Raw genomic sequence first — 23,949 nt, 5'->3', positions numbered from 1 at the left:
TACGCTCGTGTTAAAACATGCAATACATTCAGCATCCTATCCACTAAACTGCAGCACCTTCAGAAGCCAACAGTATCTCCCACACAAATTATTTTTAGACATAAAAACGAAAGAATATTTAAAAGAAAAATCAGGGAGTAATCCGATCCCTGCTGCACGTTTCTGCTTGAGCTTCACATCGATGTTGGACAGAGAAAAAGCTGCAGCCATTGGAGAAGATTTCCACATCAGTGACGAGATGCCAGCTGAGTTTTAAAGTAACACCAGAGGCAAAAAATTGAATAAAATAAAGTAAAATCCTACCTTAAAAGTGGGAGACAAGTAGTTCTTGAGGAACCAGAACTTGACGGGAGTTTTGGTGTGCTTTAGAACTGACAGCATCATGATTCTGAGAGAGAAGGAGGACAGTAAAAAGACTGGTGGCAACAGAACTGGGAAGAAAAAGACTCTAAAATCAAAAGTATAAGGAAGAAGCAGGGATGTTCGCTTTCAAGGATTTTTGGCTGACACAACAATCCCCTTTCTTTGCCTGGTCACATCTCTGACACCCACCTGAGGAACCTCTCGTACAGATGCCCCGAGGCCACAGAGAAGATGTTGATCGTATCTTCCTTGTCCTGCTTAGGCTCTTCAGTCTTGCCTCCACCCGTGAAACCTCTGAAAGACAAAATGAAAAGCGATTATTTGACAGTTTTGAACATCTGAAAATGAAAAATGAGATCACTGTTTTGAGCTGCACCTGGTCAGAGAATTCCAGAAACCAGTGTCGTTCTCCTCCGTCCCATCACTCAGCAGCTCCTCGCTGAACTTGTCTGGCTTCTTTTGGACCTGATCAACACACAATCATAACTCAGTCAGTCACAACATACTGTGGGAGGAGAAAAGAAGAAAATCAATTATTCTGTTTAAAATATGAATCAAATATCATATGACGTGGTTTTGATTCAGGACTGAAACTTACACAAAACATTAGTGGTTGAGTTTTTACTCTGACTTAAATTTTGTATTGGCTTTAAGATCACACGAGATCGCATGTTCACATGTTGCCATGAGTTCAAGAGTGCAATTCTCGATATATTAAGTCAAAGTGCTTCAGGTGATTGCTTTCTTACACAGCTTTGCTCTTTGGGCACATTATCAAAGCTAATGCTAAGCTAATGCTGCGGCGATGTTGCCTTCAAAAACACGAGTAATCCACAGAGTCTCAGGACCCTCAGATTCTGGGAGCAGAGCTACAGACATGGGGTGGATACTGGGCCAGATGTCATATTTATGAAAGACTTTCACAGTAGTTTAGTCACAAAAGCTTTTCATCTTTTTATCTTAAATTTTGGAAATAGAATTGTAGACAACAGACAAGTATAGTCTCTTGTTTGTGCTGTTGTTGGTAGGGCTGCTCGATTATGGCAAAAATGATAATCACGATTATTTTCACTGAAATTGAGATCACGATTATTTGACGATATTTATTTAACCCTTTAAGACCTACTATAGAACCAAGTCCACCAGAGCTTATATTATTTTTATTTATTTTTTTTTACATGCTGTAGTGCCATTTGTGGGAGCATTTCAAGTTGCTATACATCAATACAACTGTTATAGCCCATATTTTAATAATATGTATGCATTAAGTGCATAGTAATTACATAAAATTCAAAAAAGTGCAATAAACTACAAAAAAAATTGAAAATCGCTTTTGTTTTGTTTACATATATTTCTACTTGGAGAAGTTTAAGAGGTTTATCCCTCAAAACTTTAAATACAATAAAGTTGCAAAAAATAGTTTCCCACCACAGGAAATTTATTTTGAGTGTCTTCATAGTTTTATTTTGGAGATACAGCAATTTTTATATACTGCAGGAAAAACAAAAAACAATCCTATGATGCAAATTTGCAAAGAAAACAGCATGTGCATCATTTCACTGTGGGAAGTGTTACGAACAGCTGATAGGAACGGCGAAGCGTGTTTCTGGAATATTATGTTTTTGTTCATGCAAGCGCTTTTTATGCAATTTTTGCAAAGCTATATGTGGAACGAAACCGTGACCGAGGACAAGCTGATGGCATCAGATGTAAGTACAACTCCTCCGGTTTCATATGCAAAACAAATTATTGCGCTAGCTTACACGGTTCAGGTTCTACAGGGATTTAAAAATAGTTACGCAAAACGGAGCGTGCTGCTCTGACCGGCTTTAAAGGGTTAACAATGACTTTAAAAAAATAATATAAAATGGTGTGCAACACCACTGAAGTTTTTTTTTTTTAAACTCTTTTCAACCAACGGCAGTCACTCTCCAAATAACTTCTGCTTAGCTTTCCGAGCTTCCCTCGGGTCCTCTTAATCAGCGGTCTCCACCCTTTTTTGCGCCACGGACCGGTTTATGCCCGACAATATTTTCACGGACCGGCCTTTAAGGTGTCGCGGATAAATGAGGGAGGGGCTAATAATCGGCTCAGTCATTTTTAATGATCGTTGAAAGCCCAGATCGTAATCGTGATTAAAATTCGATTAATTGAGCAGCCCTAGTTGTTGGTTCACCAATTAGCCACAGAGAAGAGCTAACAACAAAGAGCTGAAGTGATAAACAATGAAGTTTCCAGGATGGTCACTGTCTGTACTTTTCATGCTGCATCTTCCCTCTCGGTCACGGCAGGTTTAGCGCCTGCTTCTGCCAGAAGTTACTTCCTGTTAAAGGGGTTTTTTTCCTTCCCACTGTCACCAAGCGCTTGCTCATAGGGAGTCGTCTAATATTGTTGAGTCTTTAGATTACAATATGAAGTGCCTGTCGCTCCCTTCCCCTCCCAGCACACTTGTCAACCAATTAGCATTCAACCTACACAAAGCATCAACCACACCTATTGTTGAAAACCTCTCTCCTGCAAAAACCTCCACTCATAGACACAACAGCAGGTCAACAACCTGAGAGTAAAAGCTGACAGTGTTGTTGGATTTTACCTATATTTTTGCATAGGAGATGAGACTGTATTTACCACACAGGGGTCAAGGGGCATAAGCAAGACCTGGAGTGAAGACATTCTTCACTCTGGCAGCCAATATTACAAAAACTGGCATGTGTTGCTTGTGGCTAACCTTTAGAGTAAGCACAGTGAGGGAATAAAGGTCGACTGTGAGGCAGCTGCTCCTTCTTTGAGGAAGGGCCAAACAAGCTGTTTGGTGGGCATTATGGAAATGTGTTACACAGTGATGTAGATGAATGGTGGAAGACAATTTTGAAGCATACTTTTGCAACTTCTCAGAATTTTTGAGAAGACGAACACGAACAAAACACTATAAATCCCACTAAAGCCCAAAACTTATAATATGGGCTTTTTAATGTGAAAAACAAAGAGGTGAGAGAAGCTTAATGTGTATGTGCTTTTGTCTGTAGTTGAAAAATGCACTGGCACGTGGGCACATCTGTCATATGCAAATACCGCTTCAAAGTCTGATTTTACTTTAGTCATCTTTGCACAAATTACATATTTATTCAGCTCAAAACGGCTCAGTTCAGACTGCAGTTTCTGCTTCTCGTTAAAATTTATGAGAAACCTGAGAAATTGAGCAGTCTGGATATTCTGCTCACCAACTTTCCATCCTGGATTTATCCAGCTAACAGTGCTGAAGGGCAGATTCCTGCCATTGCTTCTGTGCTTTTGTGCCAGAAAGACGTCACTGCATTGCAAGTGAACCGACCTTGACTTTAATGATTCTGCTCTTGAAATTGTTCAGCACGACTACAATGTCGTCCGAGTCCGCTGGAGAGTCTGTGCCGTCATGGCTGCAACAGAAGAAAGAAATGATAATGAAAACATTAGAAGAGAGATTTTCAGATTAATTTATAAAACCAGGAGCAAAGAGGAGTGGCTGACATTTCATTTATATGTGACAGAATATAGCCAATTCTGCACATTATTACCTGTAAATCTTGTAGATTTCATCAGAGCGCCCTTTCCTTAGCTTCAGGATCCAGGCGCCTGGGTTGGCTTTGAGCTGAAAGTAACCCTGCAGAGCAGAACAAAGGAGATTTACAATTTCAGGCTGAGAGAATATTAATGTCTAGGAAAGTAAAAAATATGTTATTTATCAAGTAGAAAAGCATTAAAGTATAACAAATCAAAGCTGTGTTATAGAGAGGGCCGTGCTTTGAAGCGATTACCAGGTTTGCCATGACGATAGTGTCCACGATGACGGGCTCAGACTCGGTTCCCAGGGTGAACTGAAGGCCACGTGGAGGCTGACCCGAACTGACGTCAAAACAATGGCCCTCCAACAAAAGGTGCTCCAGCTCATACTCTGCCGCTACAATATTCTCCACCTGCAAACACGGAAGCACAGCCAAGGAAAGTTTACTTCATGCAGCCCGATATCAGCGCCCAGGGGCTCCACAGACACACATTAATAATGGTTCCCAAATTAGCTGAAGGTCTCAATGAGGACTGGACTCCAAAATGTTCAATATATAAGCTACTTATATTATCTATATGTTGTCCAGCCAGGTGAGTTACTGAAACAGCAAAATTAAATAATTAAAAACAAACAAACAAGCAACCCTGCCTAAAAACAGATGTACTGCTGTACCTCCTGCAGGTAAATGTTGTCCAGATCATATCGAGTGTGCACAGACTCAACCATCCAGCTCTCGGGAGTGTTGAGGTTTAGAGTGAAGAGTGGAGACTGGGGCATGTCCAGGAACTTTGCTATAGGCCCAGGAGAGAAACTACCATCAGCCTGAAACGCCACCTCTGGCTCTAGGACGTAACGATAAAAACTGGAAGACAAACACACAAGCAGAAAGCAGGTGAACTTTTATATGGTGGAGGAGTCTTTATACCACGTCCTGCCTGCTTTAACAGAACAATCCTGACTTATAGTAAGTGCCATATGCACATGAAGCAACATCAAAAGATTCAGGAACGGTAACAACTTGTTAGCAGATGTCCATATTATTATAAACCTGCATAATAATATGATATTTGATGATTCTGTACTTTAACTAAAGGATAAATGAAAAGTGATGTGGGAGAGGAAATAGAAAGACCATGAAGGTGTTACCAGGATGTACAATTTCAGCATGGAGTACAGAAACTGCTTGTTTTCTCACCTCTTCAGGGGCATTTCTGACAGCTTTGACTGGCAGTTCATGAAGACACGCAGGTTGACGTTTACCAGCTGCTTTATAACCTGCAGGAGGCGCGGAGAGAAAGGTGTTACACAGAACAAAAGCAGAACACGTTGGAAATAAATCAACTGGACATACAAGCATGATGGATCACAAATTCAAAGGAGTTATCACAGATAACCTACCAGAAGAAGAGGAGCAAGTTTCTGAGCTTCTCTGGTTACTGGATCTACCACGGCAACAACATCAAAATATACATCTCCCTCTTTGGGACGAATCTTCACAGCACTGCCAGCAAACAGCAAATCAACGAGAAAATCAATCAAACAAAACCTATTTAAGATCCTCCTGCTTTCTCCAGAAAAAAAAGCAAACAAAAAAACTTTAACCGACCTCTTCAAGGTCTCCCTTCTGAAATAAACCATCAAATCACCCTTGTGAAGTACTCACTTTTTAAACCTCTCAACTCAATAAAGAAATCTTGCTCATCTGATTTATACACAGCTGTACCTGTAGCGGTCATCTGCAAAGCCATACTCCACACGGGCTTCTCCTTTAGGCTGAGACGAGAGCAAAGCGTCCACCTTCATCACAAGGTCGCTGGCCCTGAGAAAAATGAAGTGTTAGCGCGACAAGAAAAGTTCATCTGTAAACTTCTTCTTAGAGGAGCCTGAAAATACCTGTCCTCCTCGATTCCAAAATTCTGAACTTTGCTTTTGATGCGCTCTCCAGAAGTCTTTAAGATGATGCTCTCCAAAAGCAGGAAGTCGTCCTGGTTAAACACCTCCGCCTCCTCCAGCGGACCTATGATCTGTCAAGAAGAAAACAAAAATACTGACTGAATAACTACAGCAAATGTGGGTAGATGGACATTTTTGAAATCAATATAAGCTATATTTGAACCTATACAACATCTAGGACAGGTTTAAAATTTCTGACTCACTCTTCCGTTGCTGATAACTGCTCTTTGTCCTTTCTTCAGTTTGAGCACATCTCGACAGTAAGCAGCGTGGGAAAGCAGGAAGTTGAACTTGGAAGCCTCATACGCACTTTTAAACAGTGACAAATCCATACCCTGAAGAAAAAAACATAGATATTTTTGTAGGCAGCTGACAAAAGGACAAATTAGGAGTAAAAAAAACTAGGATGGCTTAGTGCCTTTGCACTAAGCCACTAAGCCATGATCCTGTTTAGATTCTGTGTGTAACCCTCTCACCCCGACAGCGAACTCGCCGACGTCGACACCCTTCTGCAGGGCCGCAGCGGTCTCTTCTTTAGCCATCTTTGTGATGAAGTTCTTGGCATTATTGGCAGTTTGTGTCTGCATGGCGGACCAGATTGCTCTGGTGACGCGGGTCGTCTCAGCAGACACGTCAGCTGACGGGTTGTTGATCATCCCCAGTCGGACGTTGTTGCTGGTTTTCTGTTGTACAAGAGGGGAGAGATGGTAAGCTTCTGCAGGCTTTAATGTTCTGACCATCTATAAGCTAAACTCCACATGAGTATCACTGTAAAGGAAACTATGATACACAGAGTGGACAGTCTCAGTTTTAAAACTGGTTCACCTCTTTTTAACAAGCATGTGCATTTATTTGGTTAATGTCACAGACCACGTTTCATTGCTTTGCATCCGTGTTTTTCTTTGTGCGAAGGAACACAATTACTTTTTGGCATTCTGCCTTTTTGCTTTTCTCTCCTTCAAGTTCTACAACAATAAAGTCATCACTCTTGTGTCTGCACGCAATGATGCTATAGCGAGCTGCACATTAGCCTAGCTGTGTATAAAAGTCTGCAGCAGCCACAGGCTGCAGAATAAAAACATCAAGTAGTAGCTTTATGTGGTGGTTAGGTCACATATCCTTTGTGAAAAAGCAACTTTTGGAAGGTATCAGAATTTGTTTTATACAGTTTACTTGACATCAAAAATTGTATAACAATTATTTTAAACACAGCTCATTTCATACCATGTGTTTGATGGCGTCATAAAGGAGCTGGCGTCCTGAGGGTTTGTCAAAATCTCCCACTACCCAGAAAGTCACAGGACGAATGTAGGCATCATCTGACAACCACAGAAGAAGAAAGACACGAGGTAAGAATAAACAACCACAGTTGTGCTACAGATCAACTTCAGTGGTATTAATGGTGTTGGCAAACAAAGATAATACACTCACTGGCCACTTTGTTAGGTACGCCTGTTCACGGTTCATTAAGTTCAAATTTATTTATAGCCCAATATCACATATAGAAGTTCAAACAGCTTCACATAAAAACATCAAGGATCAAGGTCACTTATATCTAAAAAAAACAAACAAGCAAGCAACTCATCAGAAATACACACACACACACACACACACACACACACACACACACACACACACACACACACACACACACACACACACGCGCGCGTTATTTACCATACAGACCATAGGAATAGAGAAGAAAGGTCATTTAAGTGACTTTAGCCATGGGATAGTTGGTAGTGTCAGACATACTGGTATGAGAGTTTCAGAATCTGCTGATCTACTGGGATTTAGAGAATGTAGTCAGAAAAAGAAAATACTCAATAAGCTGCAAATTTCTAGGTGAAAATGCCTTGTTGATGCCAGACGTTATTGGAGAATAGCCAGATAGGGTAACAGTAACTCAAAAAACCAAGTATGCACTATGCAGAACAGATTCTCTGAATGCACAGCATGTTGAACCTTGAAGCATATGTGCTACAGCAGTGGAACACCACACCGAGTGCCACTCCTGTCAGCTAAGAACAGAAGCTACGCCCAATGAATCAGGATGTTGCACAGCTCAAATCATCTCAAACTGGTTTCTTGAACATCACATGACCGCTCTACTCAAATGAGCTCAATCCAATAGATCACCTGTTTGATGCCATCGTGTTGATATGGACCAAAAACCTCTGAGACTCACTTCCAGCACGTACAAACAATTAAGACAGCTCTGAAGGAACCAGCACTATCAAGCTGTACCTAATAAAGTGACCACTGAGTGTTAAAGTGCTGCTCTCTGCTCCAAATTTTGCTTCCTTATCACACCGTTCAAACTTTTCATGCAGTTTCTTTGAAATCATACTGGGTGAACTATCATGCTCTCCCACTGGAACAAACAACGTTATAGTGAGCAGTTACATAAACAAATTTTGGTACTCATGCTTGGAGACTGGTGTACAATTATCACATGCATAATTATTAGTCATTTGTGTCCTTTGAGAACTGAACACAGATGGAGGAGTGGTGGTGGATTCACAAACACGGTGCCAACAATGTCGTTAACAGAAAACTGAAAAAAAGAGCAAGTGAGTAGGAGGGGGAATAATGTGGAGAAAAAGGGTGATTACCATGCCTGTTGGTGGTGGTCATCCCTGATGCAGGGAATTTAAAAACACATGAATAAGAGGCGGAAGTGGAGGAGGAGGAGGAGGGGACAGAAGGAGAATACACCAGGAGAGAGTTTAGCTTTGAAATTTTTTATCTTCACAAGTAACAACAAGAAAAAAAAATCCACAGGCATGCTTTTCTACTCAGTGATCAGATGCCAGAGTGCTCTTACCTTTCTTTGTCATATAGTTCATGCTGTTGGCCACAGCTGTGTTCTTCTCTACTGTGTCTAGCGTTGAGAAGCGAGCGTAGTCATCTATGAAGTAGTTATCTGCAAAACGAGATGAAAAAAAAAGGAGTAAAGTATCGATTCTGGAGCAAATGTTTTTATAATATACAAACTTTTGATTACATCATATCTGTACTGCAAAAAACGCCAACAAAATAATAATCATCAAATAAATAGAAATAAATAGTAGCAGTAATGGTTGAAGAATATTTGGAAAACTAACTGTGCTTCTACATGAAGCTTTGAGTCATCCATGTCACAGACAGCACATTAGTTTCTGAGGATGATCTAAAAAAAATTGAAATTTAAGAAACCCTCATACTTACTGGTATCAGACAGATCCAGGTAGGTTCTGCTGGTGGACAACACTCTGGGGTTGATTCGAGGAACAACACTGGGCTGGTTCATGATGAAGTCGACGACATCGTGGTCTGTAGCCAGCTCGCCCTGCGAGTGACATGAGAGGAAACGTGCGAGGTTAAAGTAAAAAGTCAGAGTCGTCGCTTTAGCTGCAGAGCTGACAGTCATGCAGGAGGTCCTTCTCTGCAAGATTTCCCTGCTCACAGTTTAAAAAGCACTTCTTAAATGTTAATGGCCTTTTCACTGCAGTTACGGGTGCTTGTTTAGAAAGTTTTCTCTGAATAAGTTTGAGTTAAACATTAAAAAAAAGAAAAGAGAAAAGGTAGGTAGGATGACTAATGCTATGCTGACCAGTAAGACTTCTATAGCCACCAAATTAAATGCTGCTTGCTGTGTTTAAATTCCTTAGAAATCCTTTGAAAGAATCAATTCAAAGATTTGGCTCCTCTGTGTGATGGGCTGACATTAAAAGAGGAAAAATGACAGATGGCATGCTCACAAAGATCCTGCTGAAAAGAGAATTTGTTTTATGACCTCAAAGACAGACAGTGTACTTTAGCAAGTTTACTTTATGGTGGCTTAACTTCTGCCTTTAATTTTACACTAAGATTTTGTAGCAGGTCCAGGAAAGAAAAACCTAATTAAAAGAAAAAGGACTGACAAATAAATATATCTTATGAAGTACTTTTTAGAAAAAACAACAACACATTTTTATTGTTAAAAATGAGAATAGATTTGAAGTTTGCTTGTGAAATTAAGGCAAAATGCAGTTTTCTGCATATTGTTCAAAATAATACAAATATAAAATATCAAAAGATGAAACTGAGATATATTATTGGTTGTTTTGAATTAAAGTCCAGCAACAGATTTTTTTTTTTAGAAACTGTGACTGATGCTCTAAAACCTGTATTTTAGAATAACCCTTAATAAAATAATGATATGGCAGATAATGAGCTTTTATTGTAAATGTGATTGTAACTGACCAGGTAGACGGCCCTTTGGTAGAATGAGGTGGTCTCCAGGATTTTCTGCATGGTGACAGTTTCCAGTTCATCCGGGTCCAGCTGTTCACGCTGGTAAGGTATCCCGTTGTACATGACCACAGGCAGCGGGCCTACTCCTGTTTGCTCATAGTATGCCCGTCCTTCCTGAAAGGGAAGAAAGAAAGAAATGTTATCTGGTTAACCCTTAATTATTCGGCTCTGCAGTCAGTTTTAGGTGACCACTTTAAAAAGGCTGTTCTATTTCTCTTTTAGAACAAAATCACACTTAATATTCTTGCATCTAAAAACCTCTTAAATACATGATACTATTGTACAGTTGCTGCAATTCCACCACATCCCAAATGTGCTCTACTGGATTGAGATCTGATGACTGAAGGTCATCTGAGTACAGTGAACTCATTCTCATGTTCAAGAAACCACTTTAAGATGATTTTATCCTACTGGAAGCAGCCATCAGACGACAGATACTCCACGTCAGATTCCTTTTCTTAGCTGACATGAGTGTGACGCAGTGTGGTCTTCTGTGGTTGCTGCTTCAAAGTTTAACATGATGTGCATTCAGAAATGCTCTTCTGTATACCTTGGTTGTAGCCAGTGGTTATTTGAATTACTGTTGGCTTCCTATCAGCATGAAGCAGTGTGGCCATTCTCCTCTGACTACAACAAGGGTTTTTTCTCCTGATGCTCACTGATTTTTTTTCTCTCCTCTTTTTTCAGACCATTTTCTATAAACTCCGGAGATGATTGCGTGGGGAAAATCGGAATAAATCTGCAGTTTCTGAAATACTCAGAGCAGTCCCTCTGCCACCAAAAAACATCCCTTAGTCAGAGTGACTTAAAATAATCTTTCTTCCCATTTCTGACGCTCAGTTGAGTTGGTGCCGTGTGATTGTCTGCTCAGATATTTGTGTTTGTGAGCAGTTTAATGTGTGTACCTAATAAAATGACCACTATTCATCCACTGATGAATTATCAAACTACTCTTGAGTTGCTCAGTTATCCTTTTATTCTGGTGCTACATACAGCTCTTTTGACTGTAATTGTACACTTAGATTTGCTGTGTTAATAAAAATGTAATTTTAGATTAATAATATGAACAGAAAAAACATCCTGCTCGACTCACCTTCCTGTTGCTGTCATAGCTGGAGTCGGCTCCGAGGACACTGCTGACTTCGACGTAGGGAAACTTCTTCTCCAGCACTTTAACTACATCCCCGACACTCAGCCGACCACCAACTGGCACACGGTTAAACATCTATAAGAGGGAGAAGAGAAGAGAACGGGATGAACAAGTGGGCAAGGCAATTTCATTTGTATAGCACACTTTCAGCACAAGGCAATTCAAGGTGCTTTACATGATTAAAATAAAACAAAAAATAAAGCATAAATCACTATAAAAGTAAAAAACAAGAAAACATTTACAAGAAAGCATTTACAATAAAACAATAATCAAGACAATAATTTATATTAAAAATTAAAACAAACATATAGAGAGCCATAATAGGATCAGTTACTCATAAGCAAGTCTAAATAAGTAAGTTTTAATTTTAGACTTAAAAGAGTTCAGTGTCTCTGCTGCTTTGCATTCTCCCGATAGAGTATTCCAGATGTGAGGAGCATAGAAACTAAAAGCTGCTTCTCCATGTTTAGTTCTGGTTCTAGAGACGGTCAATAAACGAGAGCTGGAGGACCTAACTGATCTGGATGGTTTGTACCATGATAGCAGATCCCTAATGTACTCTTGTGCTAACCCATTCAAGGACTTATAAACTAATAAAAGCACTTTAAAAAGTCTATTCTCTGAGCTACAGGGAGCCAGTGTAATGACTTTAGAACTGGAGTAATGTGCTCCATTTTCTTGGTTCTAGTGAGAACACGAGCAGCAGCGTTCTGAATCAGCTGCAGTTGTCAGATTGATTTTTTGGGTAAACCTGTGAAGATACTGTTACAGTAATCAAGGTGGCTAGAGATAAATGCATGGATGAGTTTTTCTAGGTCTCCTTGTGTCATCAGTCCTTTAATCCTAGAAATGTTCCTCAGGTGATAGAAGGCTGACTTTGTTATAACTTTTATGTGGCCCTGGAGGTTCAGGTCTGAGTCCATTGTTACACCTAAATTTCTGGCCTGGTCGGTAGTTTCTAGTTGGACCAGTTTGAGCTGATTACTGATATTTAATCAATCTTTTTTGGGCCCAAAGATAAGTCAGTTTTGTTATTGTTCAGTTGAAGGAAATTATGAGACATCTAGTTGTTAATTCGCTCAATGCATTTATTAAGAGTTTGGATAGGTTCAACATCACCTGGTGACATTGAGATATAAAGTTGAGTATCGTCTGCATAATTGTGGTAGTTAATATTATTGGTGGTTATAATCTGGCTTAACGGGAGCATGTAAATGCTAAATAAGAGGGGCCCGAGGATGGAACCCTGGGGGACCCCGCATGTGATTTCTATATTTTGTGATGAAAATTGGCTAATTGACACATAGAAGTTTCTATTCTTAAGGTAGGACTTGAACTAGTCGAGTGCTGTACCAGAGAGTCCGGCCCAGCTCTCTAGACGTTCCAGTAATATATCATGATCAACGGTGTCAAACGCCGCACTAAGGTCCAGTAGTACCAATACTGTGGATTTCCCACAGTCAGTATTTATACGGATGTCATTAAACACTTTGACAAGGGCTGTCTCGGTGCTGTGGTGCCTACGAAAACCAGACTGATAAATATCAAAGCGGGTGTTCATTGTGAGAAAGCTGTTTAACGATAAATGGAAGATTAGAGATTGGTCTGTAGTTTTGCATTAATGTGCTGTCTAGGTTCTTTTTCTTTAATATTGGTTTGATAACTGCTGTTTTTAAGGCTTTTGGGGAAGACACCTGATAGGAGGGATGCGTTAACTATTTGGATCAGGCAAAGAGTAACAGAGACACAGATTAGATAAAGTCTTACAAAGGTCTTTTTCACTTCCTAGTTTCTGTGAACAATGGACTCACCGACATGACGGCTTCAAATGCATTCTGACTGTCCACCTCTTCAGTGATGTAGTTGTAGGCTCGGACGAGTGCCACACCGGCATCTTGCATACCATCTATGTCGTCTTCATCAGACACCACAAACACCAGCCCGATCCTAAACACAAACACGGAGCAAGTAAGCTTCCAAAAACAGTTAAAATGCAGAGCGTGTGCTGCCTGCTTCATCAGTATTCAAACAAACTAACCATCCCAAGATGCCACATGCAGCGCGGTATCAAAGGTCTTCCAAACATCCCTGACAAAACTCTTAAATTAAAAATGGATTTTTAACTACACATTTCTACTGACTACCAATGCTCTGCAGCACCTCTTTTATTTTATTTATTTATTTTAGTTTTCTGGTTACTGTACAGCAATAAAAAAGTGATATGTTGTGCATTCAAATTCATAAAAGCTGATAATTAATTCCCAAGAAAATGTCCAAAAAATGTATACATCTTGATGACAGAAACACCAACCTGAGGGGTATATTATTAGCATAAAACATCTCTGCGACGCTCAGCAGTTCTACAGTGTTCTCCTGGGTCGGATCCAGAATGATCACCTGCAACAGATGCGTGTTAGCATTCATCAGAAAAGCTTCAGACCTATTTGGATTCACAGGGGTCTGATTAATAAACTGCGCTCTTACCAGATTGTGAAAGTTCTTGCGGATCTGCCTGATGACTCCAGGGAAAGTTGGTCTGAGCAGCTCCTGCACGTTGGAGGGCCATGAGCTGTACCTGTAGTCGGTCTCCAAGTTGTTAATCCACTAAAAAGGAGAATGCAGTGAAGAGGAAATGGTTTAAATTAAGTTTAAAAACAAGAATGAGCAGACAAGAGCCAACAAGAAATTACTTTTTACTGCTAGCGGAAGGAAAGCACAACGATAATTTTGGAGGGCTTGAAATGCCTCCAAATTTTTTCAAATAGAAACTTGATTGCACAACAAAAATCTTCCAAACACAACACATTTCTTTCCAAGCTTATTTTGGTTAAGTCCCTCATTTGCTGCAGCATTCAACAGTTAGTTATTAGGGACGTGTGTGAACACGGACACTCTTACACTGATGGCCGGGCTGCGGATGTCGACGGCGTAGTCAGAGTCGGAGGGCTGGACGTTGAGCTTCAGGATGTCGTGAATAAAAGGTGTCTCGATTAGCAGGGAGCGCAGACCCTCCATCACCCGGGCCTCGCTGCGCAGCACTTCAAACACACTGCAGGTAGCAAAGGACAGAGGCGAGTTAAGTGGTGCAGTGTGTGTGTATTGTAATCAAGAATTTGAGCGTAGCATCTAGACTGCCTTATTATCTGAAAGAGATGTATAAGTAGAGCTCATTATTTTCAGTTTTGATCTGGCTTATTTAAATCATTAAACAGCAGGTAAGATGTGAATGTGAAATCAGATTTTAAAAACATGACAAAGAAAAAGCAACAATCTCCGTTATTATACAGTCTCACTCTCAACTTATTTTATCGATTGGTCAAGCACAACCTATTAATACCTAATACAAGAACTAATTTTTGAATATTCCAGTAAACCCAAGAATATCACTTGGGTACAGTTTTCCATATGGAAGCATTTGCTGCTTCTGTGACTATCATTCAAATCTTTTCATGCCCCGTTTTAGGCCCAGTTGTCTTAACATTCCCAGGTCTTAAGAGCCCAAACACACGCACACACACAAAAATCTTTAATTTAATTTTACTTTACATTTTGTTCTAAACAATTGTTAAAGTATATAATCAGTCAAGCTACGGTCTTGACTGATTATATACTTTCATTTGCAAAAGGTTAAAGCAACACAGATGCATTTCTGTGCTGTAATTACTGCAAATTAGATGCTCAAAATATGGCTTTTTATGTGTACCTGAAGATGTCCTGTGCGTCCAAATCTATATGCAGCCCGTTGATGAACAGCGCTGAATCCCCGGGCTGCAACCCCAGAGTTCCTTTGAAAAACTATGGAAAGAGAAACGTCAATATGACTAAATATCCTGTTTGTGTCAAGCTCCCCATTCAACACCAGCTGAGCTGTGAGGCAAACAACATCAAAACCAGCCATCATGTAGTCAATTATACTTTAAAACTAGAGGCAACAGTCAACACAAAGCCACAACGAGTCACGTTGACAGCTCTAAACAAGCACTGACAACTCTGTTCAAAATCAGCCTGTTTAGAGCAATTAAACCCCACACTAAACAAATCTAATTATCAAAGAAGGGGTGTGTAAATGTGTGTGAATATGTCTGTCTATGAGAAGAGACCCGCATGTGTGTTTGTGCGTCTGCACAGGCAAAAAGAAAGCTCAAAGTCGTTCTGGCACAGTCAAATCTCATTACAGAAAGACAAAGACATCAGATTAATCATACTCCAGACATTGCAATTACAACAAGACATGATTAACACAAATATTGTTCATCCCACTTAAATTGTGTGAGTGTGTGGATGCATGCCTGTGTGTGAGAGAAAGACAAAGACGTGTCTGTGTGCGAGCAAGTGCACGTGTTCAAACTACTTCAATCAATAATCATTTCTCGCTGTAGGACTCTGCGCGCCTGCTGAATGAATCACCGATTCAGTAATTAGGACGTTTGTCTGCTCAGCCCCACCATCAGCCCGAACTCCTGTCTGCACACCAAGATAATGTGAGCACAGCTTCAGGAGAGGAGACCAAGCAAAGGAGAGAGAGAAAACACTGACAAGAAGAAGGGGTGAGTGCCTATTCCACTAACAGGCGAAGCAAAACACACATTGTCAAAAACTGAATGCTTTCAAATCAGATGATGTTTACAATTGATCACAAAGTAAAAGGTAAAACAAAACCAGGAGGGGCAGTTTCATTTTGAGAGACAAAAGCTACTTGATTGTGGATGTTTGCAATAATGCTGTATGTCTCGGTTCGTCCTCTTTAGTGGATTAAATTGGTAAACAGCTAAAGCTAAATTATCCCTAACCACTAGAGGACACAGTCTGCAAGATTAAAAGAATAAGGATCCTCGATAATGGAAAGACAAACATAGGACAGATGATGAAATCGAGCAGTTTGAAAGCAGATGATTTAGTCTTAGCCACTGAACTGCTGAGCTAAAAGTTAATGATTCAGGCTGATCAAAACTCAATTTTAGAGTTTTTTTTACTCTCACTTTGTGAGGGGCAGCCAATCACAAGAAATACTGCTTAAAAGGGGAGCAAATCTATAGGGGAAGGAGCTAAAGTGACGTCTTTCAGACAGCGGATGAACTGAGCAGCTGCACCAACGCCCACTATAAGATTTATAAAGGTTATTTTGAACTGTGAAGCATACAAAGCTACTCCAGGGAAGCCCAAAGAATAAAAAATTTCTGATGGATATGAAAAGATCTCACTTTATGCCAACGAAAAGGTCTTGGAGGCACAAAAGAAGGAACCAGAATATCAATGATGTAGCAGCTTATGATCCACCAGAATTCACAGGTTATTGTAAAATGTAAAGTTCTTAATGAAAGGTCTAGGTTTTGTTGTAACTGGTAAAATCCACCGAGAAGTCAGGGAGGATCACAAACAGCCATAAGGGGGACAAATTAATCTTGTTTCACTAAAATCACACTAATATTCTTTAAAGAAGCAGCAGATCTTGTGAAAACGAATATGACCTTCATCTTGCACCAATTCTTGTGAATTGTGGAGATATGTATGGACAAGAGATGCTTTGCCATCACATAAGCCTATCAGTCCTTCGATTGGATGAGTCAATAAAAAAACAAAACAAAAAAAAGAGCCTTGTAACAGCCTCGTCATCCGGTCTTTGCAAGAAGACAAGAAAAGCTTGTGTCCTAATGAGATTTTTATGTGACATCAGTATTGTTTTTTCCCCAAGTCACACAGCAAAGACGTATGACATCAGAGAGAGGAATATAAAGACTAAAGACACTGACACATCGTGTTGAGGTTGGGATCGGAGGTAATGTTGCATAAATTAAGTCAGCTTAATTCATGTTGTAACAATTACATGTGGTTTCTAAACCTGAAAATACCTGAAATGATCAAGTCATTTAGTGTTAGTCTAACAAGCACATGAAGGCCTATTAACTGCATTCATGATGTTAAAAGAAAGTGAAAGAGACTAAAGGGTTCATTTTCATCTTTAACCAAAAGCAGAAATGTTTTCATTGTGTTACAAAAGGGCAAGTGGGAAAAAATAGAAGATGATCAAACATGTACCTTTTGATTCTCGCCAATCTCTTTACGGATCTCCGAGTTGACCACAGTTTTAGTGATTGACCTGGGAGAGAAAAGGAAGACTGAACTGTGAAACTGCTGACTATCCAAAATCTACACAAACCAAGCTTCTTATTGTAGTTACTGCTCATGTGTGTGTATCTGTGTGTGTTTTCGTTTCTCCTCTACCTGGCCTTGGTGGGAAAATTCTGACTGAGGTCTTTCATAACATTGAGGGCATCAACAGCAGGAGCAGCAAGAATGCGAGCAGCTGTCTGGAAACTCAGATCTGTAAAAGAGAAGGTGGGTGGATGTTCAGGCAGGCGATGAGGGTCAGAATGGGAAAGAGATGAGTGGAAAAATTAGTAAGAAGAACAGGAAACACAGGAAAAGAAGAAAAAAGAAACAATGATCATAATTAGAAGACATGTGAGCACTTAGACATAAAACAAAGACAAGGGCTGCTTCAAAGATCATTAACTTACTCTTGATTATTTAAAAGGACTAAGGCTATATGCTTGCAGCTCTGTACAACACAGACATTTCATATGGGCAAATTACGATTCACATTAAAGTGTCGATGCTGAAATGTTTGTGTTGAGCAGGAATAATGTTTATGATGTTCGCCACCTTAAATTGATATAAACGCAGATATACTTATCATCACGTTAATTTGTAAGTGTGGAAAAGATAAAGGGGTGTATGGAGCTTTGGTGTGCAAGGAGGGAAGAGAGCAGTGAGGATTATTTCAATGCAGTGAGCATCTCTGTAATGGTGTTGTAGTCTGTGTGATTATTAGCCTCTGGAGGTCTCCCTCTCTTTGTAAACAGGCTGAGCTAATGAGCCCCACAGGGTTAGGAGATAAAGACAGACGCCCACATGACAGTCTGACAGTCGAGTTCAACCTCCTCATCTCCTCGGAGCCTTTATTTGCCAAATATAAAAGCAGCCGAACGCTCACATCCTGATTACACCTACTGATAGGCTGACCTTTTACATATGGAAGCGTTTTCTTTAAGAAACATAAACATAACAGATGAGCTGGAGCCAATATAATTTTTTATTTGCTCGATAACATCAAAAAGAAAATGACAAAATTAAAAAGTATATGTGATTGCATCTGTGAGAGTGAGTTTGAACTGTTAATCAATATATGATGTCATCTTAATCAATGCTTTTATATTGCTGCAGACAAAGCTTTCATGTCTTCAAGGTATTATGGCTCAAACGCATCAAGAGGACAGTGATCGATTGCAGTCGTAGATCAGAGATCGATACAGATACATTTTCAGCTGCTAGTTTGATTTACAGGTGGAATGACATCATGGTTAAAGCAACAGAAGACAACTGGAGAAGCCAATGTTAATTTATTTTCATTTATTCCTGATCAAAGGGTTGTTGAGACAGAGAATAGGAAAGCGTTTTTAACTTTCTAATAGTTCAGGAAACTCCCATGGTTAACAGATGATTTAAATAAATACAGTATATGTACGGTGCTAGCATGTGAAATTACAGATACAGTTTATTTTCTCTCATATAATACTGTTTTGAGGTGGACCCATTTCTTGGTCCACCTGTTTGACTCGCATTAACCAGTCCTCTACCTATAATGAAAACTACTACCAACTAGTTGGTAATAGTTAAGCATATTGGGCATTTTTTCTATTTAACACATGTTAGGAAATCCCAGAAAAGACATGGGCTTCTAGGAAGCACAGGCTGACTGCTTTTACTGTAGGCGGCGATTGTGTTTTCTGCTGTCTGTAGTCACTCCCCAAAGGCCCATTCTGTGCTAGAAAAAAAAACCTTGAAATGATCTTTTTTTCCCCCCATTTGTGGAGTAAGGAGGGTATCTTTAAAATGATTGTGTAACGAGATATTCCTGTGAAATTGTAAGAACGTCAGAGGACGCTCTGGGTCAGCTAACAATTGATTTGAATTTAATGGGTATGAGGACATGGGATTTTTCCCATCGGATAATTGTCTTTGTCAGCCATAGCTATGGAAGTAATAGATAGAGAACGAAGTTCAAGTCCTGCAGGTATATTTGCAGGATCATAAAATTGATTCTCTGAAAAATTAAGTCACAGGAGCAATGCCCACAGGTGTTATCTGTAGATTAAGAGGGCCTCACAGTTTATTTTCTGCTAGCCTGTCAAGATGTTGACTCGGTCAGTTTTGACAAGTTTGTTTCATTGTGCTGTATCATTATTTATTTACACGTGTAATACCAGAAACAGATACTTCCTTACAGAGCCTGTTCATATTGTCAAAACCAATCACTCAGAAGGAAACTGCAAACACAGAAAAATCTGCTGATGTCTGAAATAAGACAATTAAATTTGGAAAGAGGCCCACCTTGCATTTGCCAGACTTTCAGAGGTGCCATCTCGTTGGTGCTTTCAACTAAATGCTTCCTCAATTCTTTAAGCTGTTCCTTGAGCTCCGGGTAGAGGGTCCTAGTGAGAAAGATGGACAGAATGCATGCATCTGTTAAATGACTTAAGTGCTAATTAAGAAAAAGTTGTTGGATTCACAGATTGATTTGATTATTTCTGGTTAGTTGAGCACAGATGTGGTCGGTGCTTCAAGACAGGAGGAAAAACAAAGGAAAAAAAAAAAAGAAAGGCTTGGCTGAGAGAGTGTGGTGCAATTCCTGGACCTAATCCAAGCTTTGAATTTTTATCATAGGCTGACACAGAGTCACTCACTTGAGTTTGCCAAAAAGGAATCCCTGAACCTCATCCACTGGATCATTCTCTCCGATCATTGTAGCATTCACCTCCGCCCCTGAAACCACAATCAATTAACTCAATTTTCAAGTCAGGACTCCTCTGGGATTACAACACTGTGGGCATGTGTGTATCGACTGTGTGTCTTCCTGTGAGTATGTACACCTTGGACTTGTGTGTCATCCTTTGCTTTGTACTCCTGGCTTTTGATGGCCAGCTCCACTCCATACCCGGACAGATACACCTTCTTTCCTCTTGACTTCTGCAGAAGAAGAAGAAAAATAAGAAAAGATGGGACATCACATGCTTATAATTGTGTCACACACAGAAAACGCTTAATTGCAATTAATTGCATTTGCAAACAGATTAAAAGACACAGTTATGCTAACCTGATGACAAAACAAAAAAAAATTTTTTTCTTAATGTAAAAAGCTCTGTGAACGTTCTTGTGTTCCCACTTGTAAAAAAAATAAATCCCACTCACATTATAAATGCATGTGCTTGCTGACTATCTTCCATGTGCAGACAACCAGCTTGCTAAGTACTTAAGCCACTAACTGTCCCTGGTCTGGCCCCAGAGCTATATGCACAGAGTAAGAGTTAAATGTTACAGCCTTTCTAGTGCCCAGGACTTCCTGCCTGAAAGACAGATGGTGAGAATAATTTAGCATAATCAGGGGGAGGGAAAAAAAGAAAAACACTATCAAATGGATTTGCATGTGAGGGGAAAGTAATCCAACTTGAGAAACTTGCAGTCTAGCATGAGGAACTGGAGAAGCTCTTTTCATCCCAGGTGTAAATGAGGACCGTCTTAAACTGCAGATTTTTTTTTGTAAGACGAGGATAAAACACGGGAGCCCAAAGTAACTTTGGGATTTCACCACATGACTATAAACCAACTTACACTTATAAAACTATTCCTGACATGGAAAGCATTTGCTTTATTGATAATTTCACATACCGGTAGTAGTGACCTAAATACGCTCAATCTCAAACTATCTATTGTGATCTTCTCATTTAAATTATATTAGAAGTAAAGCAATTCTTACAGGCAGGTAGTGGCGAAGCACGTAGGTCACCGAGCCTTCATTAACTTTGGATAGAATGACTTGGTGAAGCTTCTGGAAATCTGCCGTCCCAAACTGGGCGTAAAGAATCACAACAGGAGCATCTGGATTTGAACCTGGGTATTTATGATCACCTTTAAAAAGATATGGCTTTGTCCTGGAAGAGAGAAAAAAAATTTAATCTTAATAATATAATTCGTAATCCTTTTGCTTTAGATGTATGTGACTTTTTTTTACCTTTGAGGTGCACTTTTTAGGAGTGCCTCTAACTTCTCTGCATCACAGGTCTTCTCTCCGTGGATGCTCAAAAAAGCTGAGCAGCCAGAAGGAGGAGGCTCAGTGGACGCTATCTAAAAATATACACCCAAAAAGCATAATCAGTACTAATATCATCCTACTCACATGTATGCTCAAGCCTTCAAAACAGCTTTAAATTGCCCTGCTGTTACCTGTTGGAAGGAGTGTACTGTTGCAGAGTAAGCTCTCAGTGAGAGTGCGAACTTCAGCATGTTTAACTGGACGGAGCTGAGCAAGGCACTGGCTCTCTTCATGATCAGATCATAGTAGGCCTGATCTGTGTCTGTGTGGGGACAGCAAATGTGCACACGTAAGATTTCGGTGTGGTCTCGCCCCTCCCTAGAGGACCTATTACCCTTCATATTTAATTACTGTAATCTATATTAAATAGCTTTGCAGAATTCACAATTCAGAATAATCCTTTTTTATGTTACACTGGGCTGTGAGGCAATAACCACAGATCTTATCTCGCTTCAGGGTCACGCTCCCTGCAAGCAAACTTTCTTCTAATTCGCTGGGCCTCACAAACGGAAGGTCTGAACAGCAGGTGGACGGGGCTGCTGTGCTGAGAGAATATCTGTTCTCACTTACAACATAAGGTGCCATAATCAAAAAAAGGAGAAAAAACTGTGTTCAGAGCAATCTGAAGCCTGAGTTTTCACTGGGATTACTTGCACAAGCGCTGACCTCAATATCGAAAAATCTGACCAAATTTAATATGAGTAACCACCACTGGTACAGTATATATAATAAAGAGAATAAGGAAAAGCATAATAGGTCCCCTTGAAATTGTGTTACAGCAGTTCTGGTCTAACTGAGATACACTTTTTATTGTGTTATTGCTCCAACGAGTATGTGGCTAAAACCCCGACAATGCAATTACTGCCAAGATGCTGCATACACATCATAAATTCAGCTGCTCACAGCGCAGAAACTAAAAGTGAAATCTTGTCCACAGAGTCCAAAGTTTTACTTTACCGTCATGCTCTCCTTCTATGTTTTGATTGGCCTCTACAAAGTCCCAGAACTTCTCCTGGCTCTCCTCTGCCATGAACTCACTGGGGAAGGAGAATATGAAAGTGGCGGTCTCATAAGCTGGAAATGCATAGTGTCAGCTACTGCAAACAGCACAACACCTAAAGCCCTTAATTATTCACAGTCTTCCTCAAGGACATATCAGTGAGACAGAAGTGTAGTTTAAACTCACTTAGAGGACAGTCACATGAATGACCTCAGAACACTGATTTATCTATTATCTCCTTTTGAAATGTCATTTATATGTAATGCAGCCAAAGTGCTGCTCCCTTTGAGCAGTGCAGTGTCATACCTGGCCTCCAGCAGCAGCGGTGTATCAGCCCATTTGGTTGTAAGAGTGGTTGTGACAGCCTTTGAGTCCGCACCCCCAGATGCGACAGAGAGCAGCGAGAGCAGCACGATCCACAGAAGCCACATCCTCAAGCCTACACCTGAGGGAACAGAAGAGTTGGGAAGTGAGGCTAAAGATTTCCACATTGCTGTTAAAGTCGAGCTCAAAATAAACAGTGTGAATGATAGTATCATCCCGCCCATTGTGCTATGCGGTAGTGAAGAACGGAGCCCACTCAGCCACCAAAGTAGATTATAATGTTATCTGGCTCTGTACGAATTGGCTGAACATCTCACTGCCAACAGAGATAAAACACAGAGGCAGATCCTAACAAACTACAAGCTCAGTGACCACAAAGATGCCATTGAAAGATGAAGACAATAAAAACATGGAAACGGAAATACAACACAATATGTAGCCACTGTCAAACCTTTAATAACAATAAATCATTTCCTTTAACAAATTCAGCTCTGTTTATGCAGATTTCCAAGAATGCAGTTAATTATCTCTCAAATAAAAACATACAGATATAACATACTACAACTACTGTGTATAACCAACATATATTATTAATTGTATATTAATAACATTTAGTTGCTTACACTCTGTCCTAATGCGTTGGTGCTACTGTTTGCTGACACTTTTATATACTAAAGATGACCTTTGAATTGAACATATTTAAACCTTGGTTTTCTTCATGGATGGGGCCATATGGACTTAGGGAACACAGGGATCAAATGAGGCCGTCTATGTGCAGTTCTAACCTTTGTACCGTGGTGCTTTTTTTTTTTACCTAGAATTTGCTTCAAAAGACCCTCCGTAGGATACAACATCTCAACTCAGAGTAAAAGCTCCTGAAACAAGGAAATGTTTCAAAGAGACTTCTGAAGAAAGAGAAACAGCGCTTAAATAGAAAACACATGTTGCCATTTTTACACATTTTTGCTTATCATATAATTTCATTTTTGCTTATCATATAATTTCATTTATGCTCTCTTGAGTTCTTGCAAACAACATTTCCAAATTATATTATTTTTAGCAACTTATATTTGGATTTCACCTTAATTAAACACCAAATATTCAGTGGCTGTAAGGGCACTGATTTTAACATAATTGGTTGATTTTATTGTATTTATATTGCACAGCAATATGACAAAAATAAAGTT

At 39.8% G+C, this 23,949-nt stretch overlaps 1 protein-coding gene across 2 annotated transcripts in view; it reads right to left on the bottom strand.

Annotated features, from left to right (window-relative positions):
• Positions 1-23,949, bottom strand: part of uggt1 (UDP-glucose glycoprotein glucosyltransferase 1) — a 41,151-nt gene that overhangs the window by 14,009 nt on the left and 3,193 nt on the right. The window contains exons 2-35 of one of the 2 annotated variants that reach the window (XM_085258032.1): positions 22,745-22,883; positions 22,396-22,475; positions 21,570-21,700; positions 21,358-21,470; positions 21,103-21,277; positions 20,219-20,315; positions 20,033-20,111; positions 19,680-19,780; positions 17,511-17,610; positions 17,325-17,385; positions 14,992-15,083; positions 14,187-14,337; positions 13,773-13,892; positions 13,600-13,685; positions 13,100-13,235; positions 11,232-11,363; positions 10,088-10,252; positions 9,071-9,191; positions 8,688-8,786; positions 8,476-8,499; positions 7,085-7,179; positions 6,337-6,543; positions 6,064-6,195; positions 5,801-5,931; positions 5,631-5,726; positions 5,306-5,408; positions 5,103-5,182; positions 4,580-4,769; positions 4,158-4,316; positions 3,918-4,003; positions 3,695-3,779; positions 740-828; positions 553-657; positions 304-388 (exon numbers count right to left, since the gene is read on the bottom strand). In XM_085258032.1, the coding sequence (XP_085114158.1) occupies positions 304-388; positions 553-657; positions 740-828; positions 3,695-3,779; positions 3,918-4,003; positions 4,158-4,316; positions 4,580-4,769; positions 5,103-5,182; positions 5,306-5,408; positions 5,631-5,726; positions 5,801-5,931; positions 6,064-6,195; positions 6,337-6,543; positions 7,085-7,179; positions 8,476-8,499; positions 8,688-8,786; positions 9,071-9,191; positions 10,088-10,252; positions 11,232-11,363; positions 13,100-13,235; positions 13,600-13,685; positions 13,773-13,892; positions 14,187-14,337; positions 14,992-15,083; positions 17,325-17,385; positions 17,511-17,610; positions 19,680-19,780; positions 20,033-20,111; positions 20,219-20,315; positions 21,103-21,277; positions 21,358-21,470; positions 21,570-21,700; positions 22,396-22,475; positions 22,745-22,883 (3,845 nt within the window). The remainder of the gene's footprint in view (positions 1-303; positions 389-552; positions 658-739; positions 829-3,694; positions 3,780-3,917; positions 4,004-4,157; positions 4,317-4,579; positions 4,770-5,102; positions 5,183-5,305; positions 5,409-5,630; positions 5,727-5,800; positions 5,932-6,063; positions 6,196-6,336; positions 6,544-7,084; positions 7,180-8,475; positions 8,500-8,687; positions 8,787-9,070; positions 9,192-10,087; positions 10,253-11,231; positions 11,364-13,099; positions 13,236-13,599; positions 13,686-13,772; positions 13,893-14,186; positions 14,338-14,991; positions 15,084-17,324; positions 17,386-17,510; positions 17,611-19,679; positions 19,781-20,032; positions 20,112-20,218; positions 20,316-21,102; positions 21,278-21,357; positions 21,471-21,569; positions 21,701-22,395; positions 22,476-22,744; positions 22,884-23,949) is intronic. The other variant, XM_085258033.1, reaches the window with a different exon arrangement.

This window comes from Mchenga conophoros, linkage group LG19 (genome assembly GCF_057382185.1).
Source record: "Mchenga conophoros isolate Kocher_MC1m ecotype Shallow Benthic linkage group LG19, M_conophoros_male_GT1.1, whole genome shotgun sequence".
Taxonomy (NCBI): domain Eukaryota; kingdom Metazoa; phylum Chordata; class Actinopteri; order Cichliformes; family Cichlidae; genus Mchenga; species Mchenga conophoros.
Note: the sequence above shows the minus strand (reverse complement) of the source record. Positions and strands in the feature narration are given on the sequence as shown.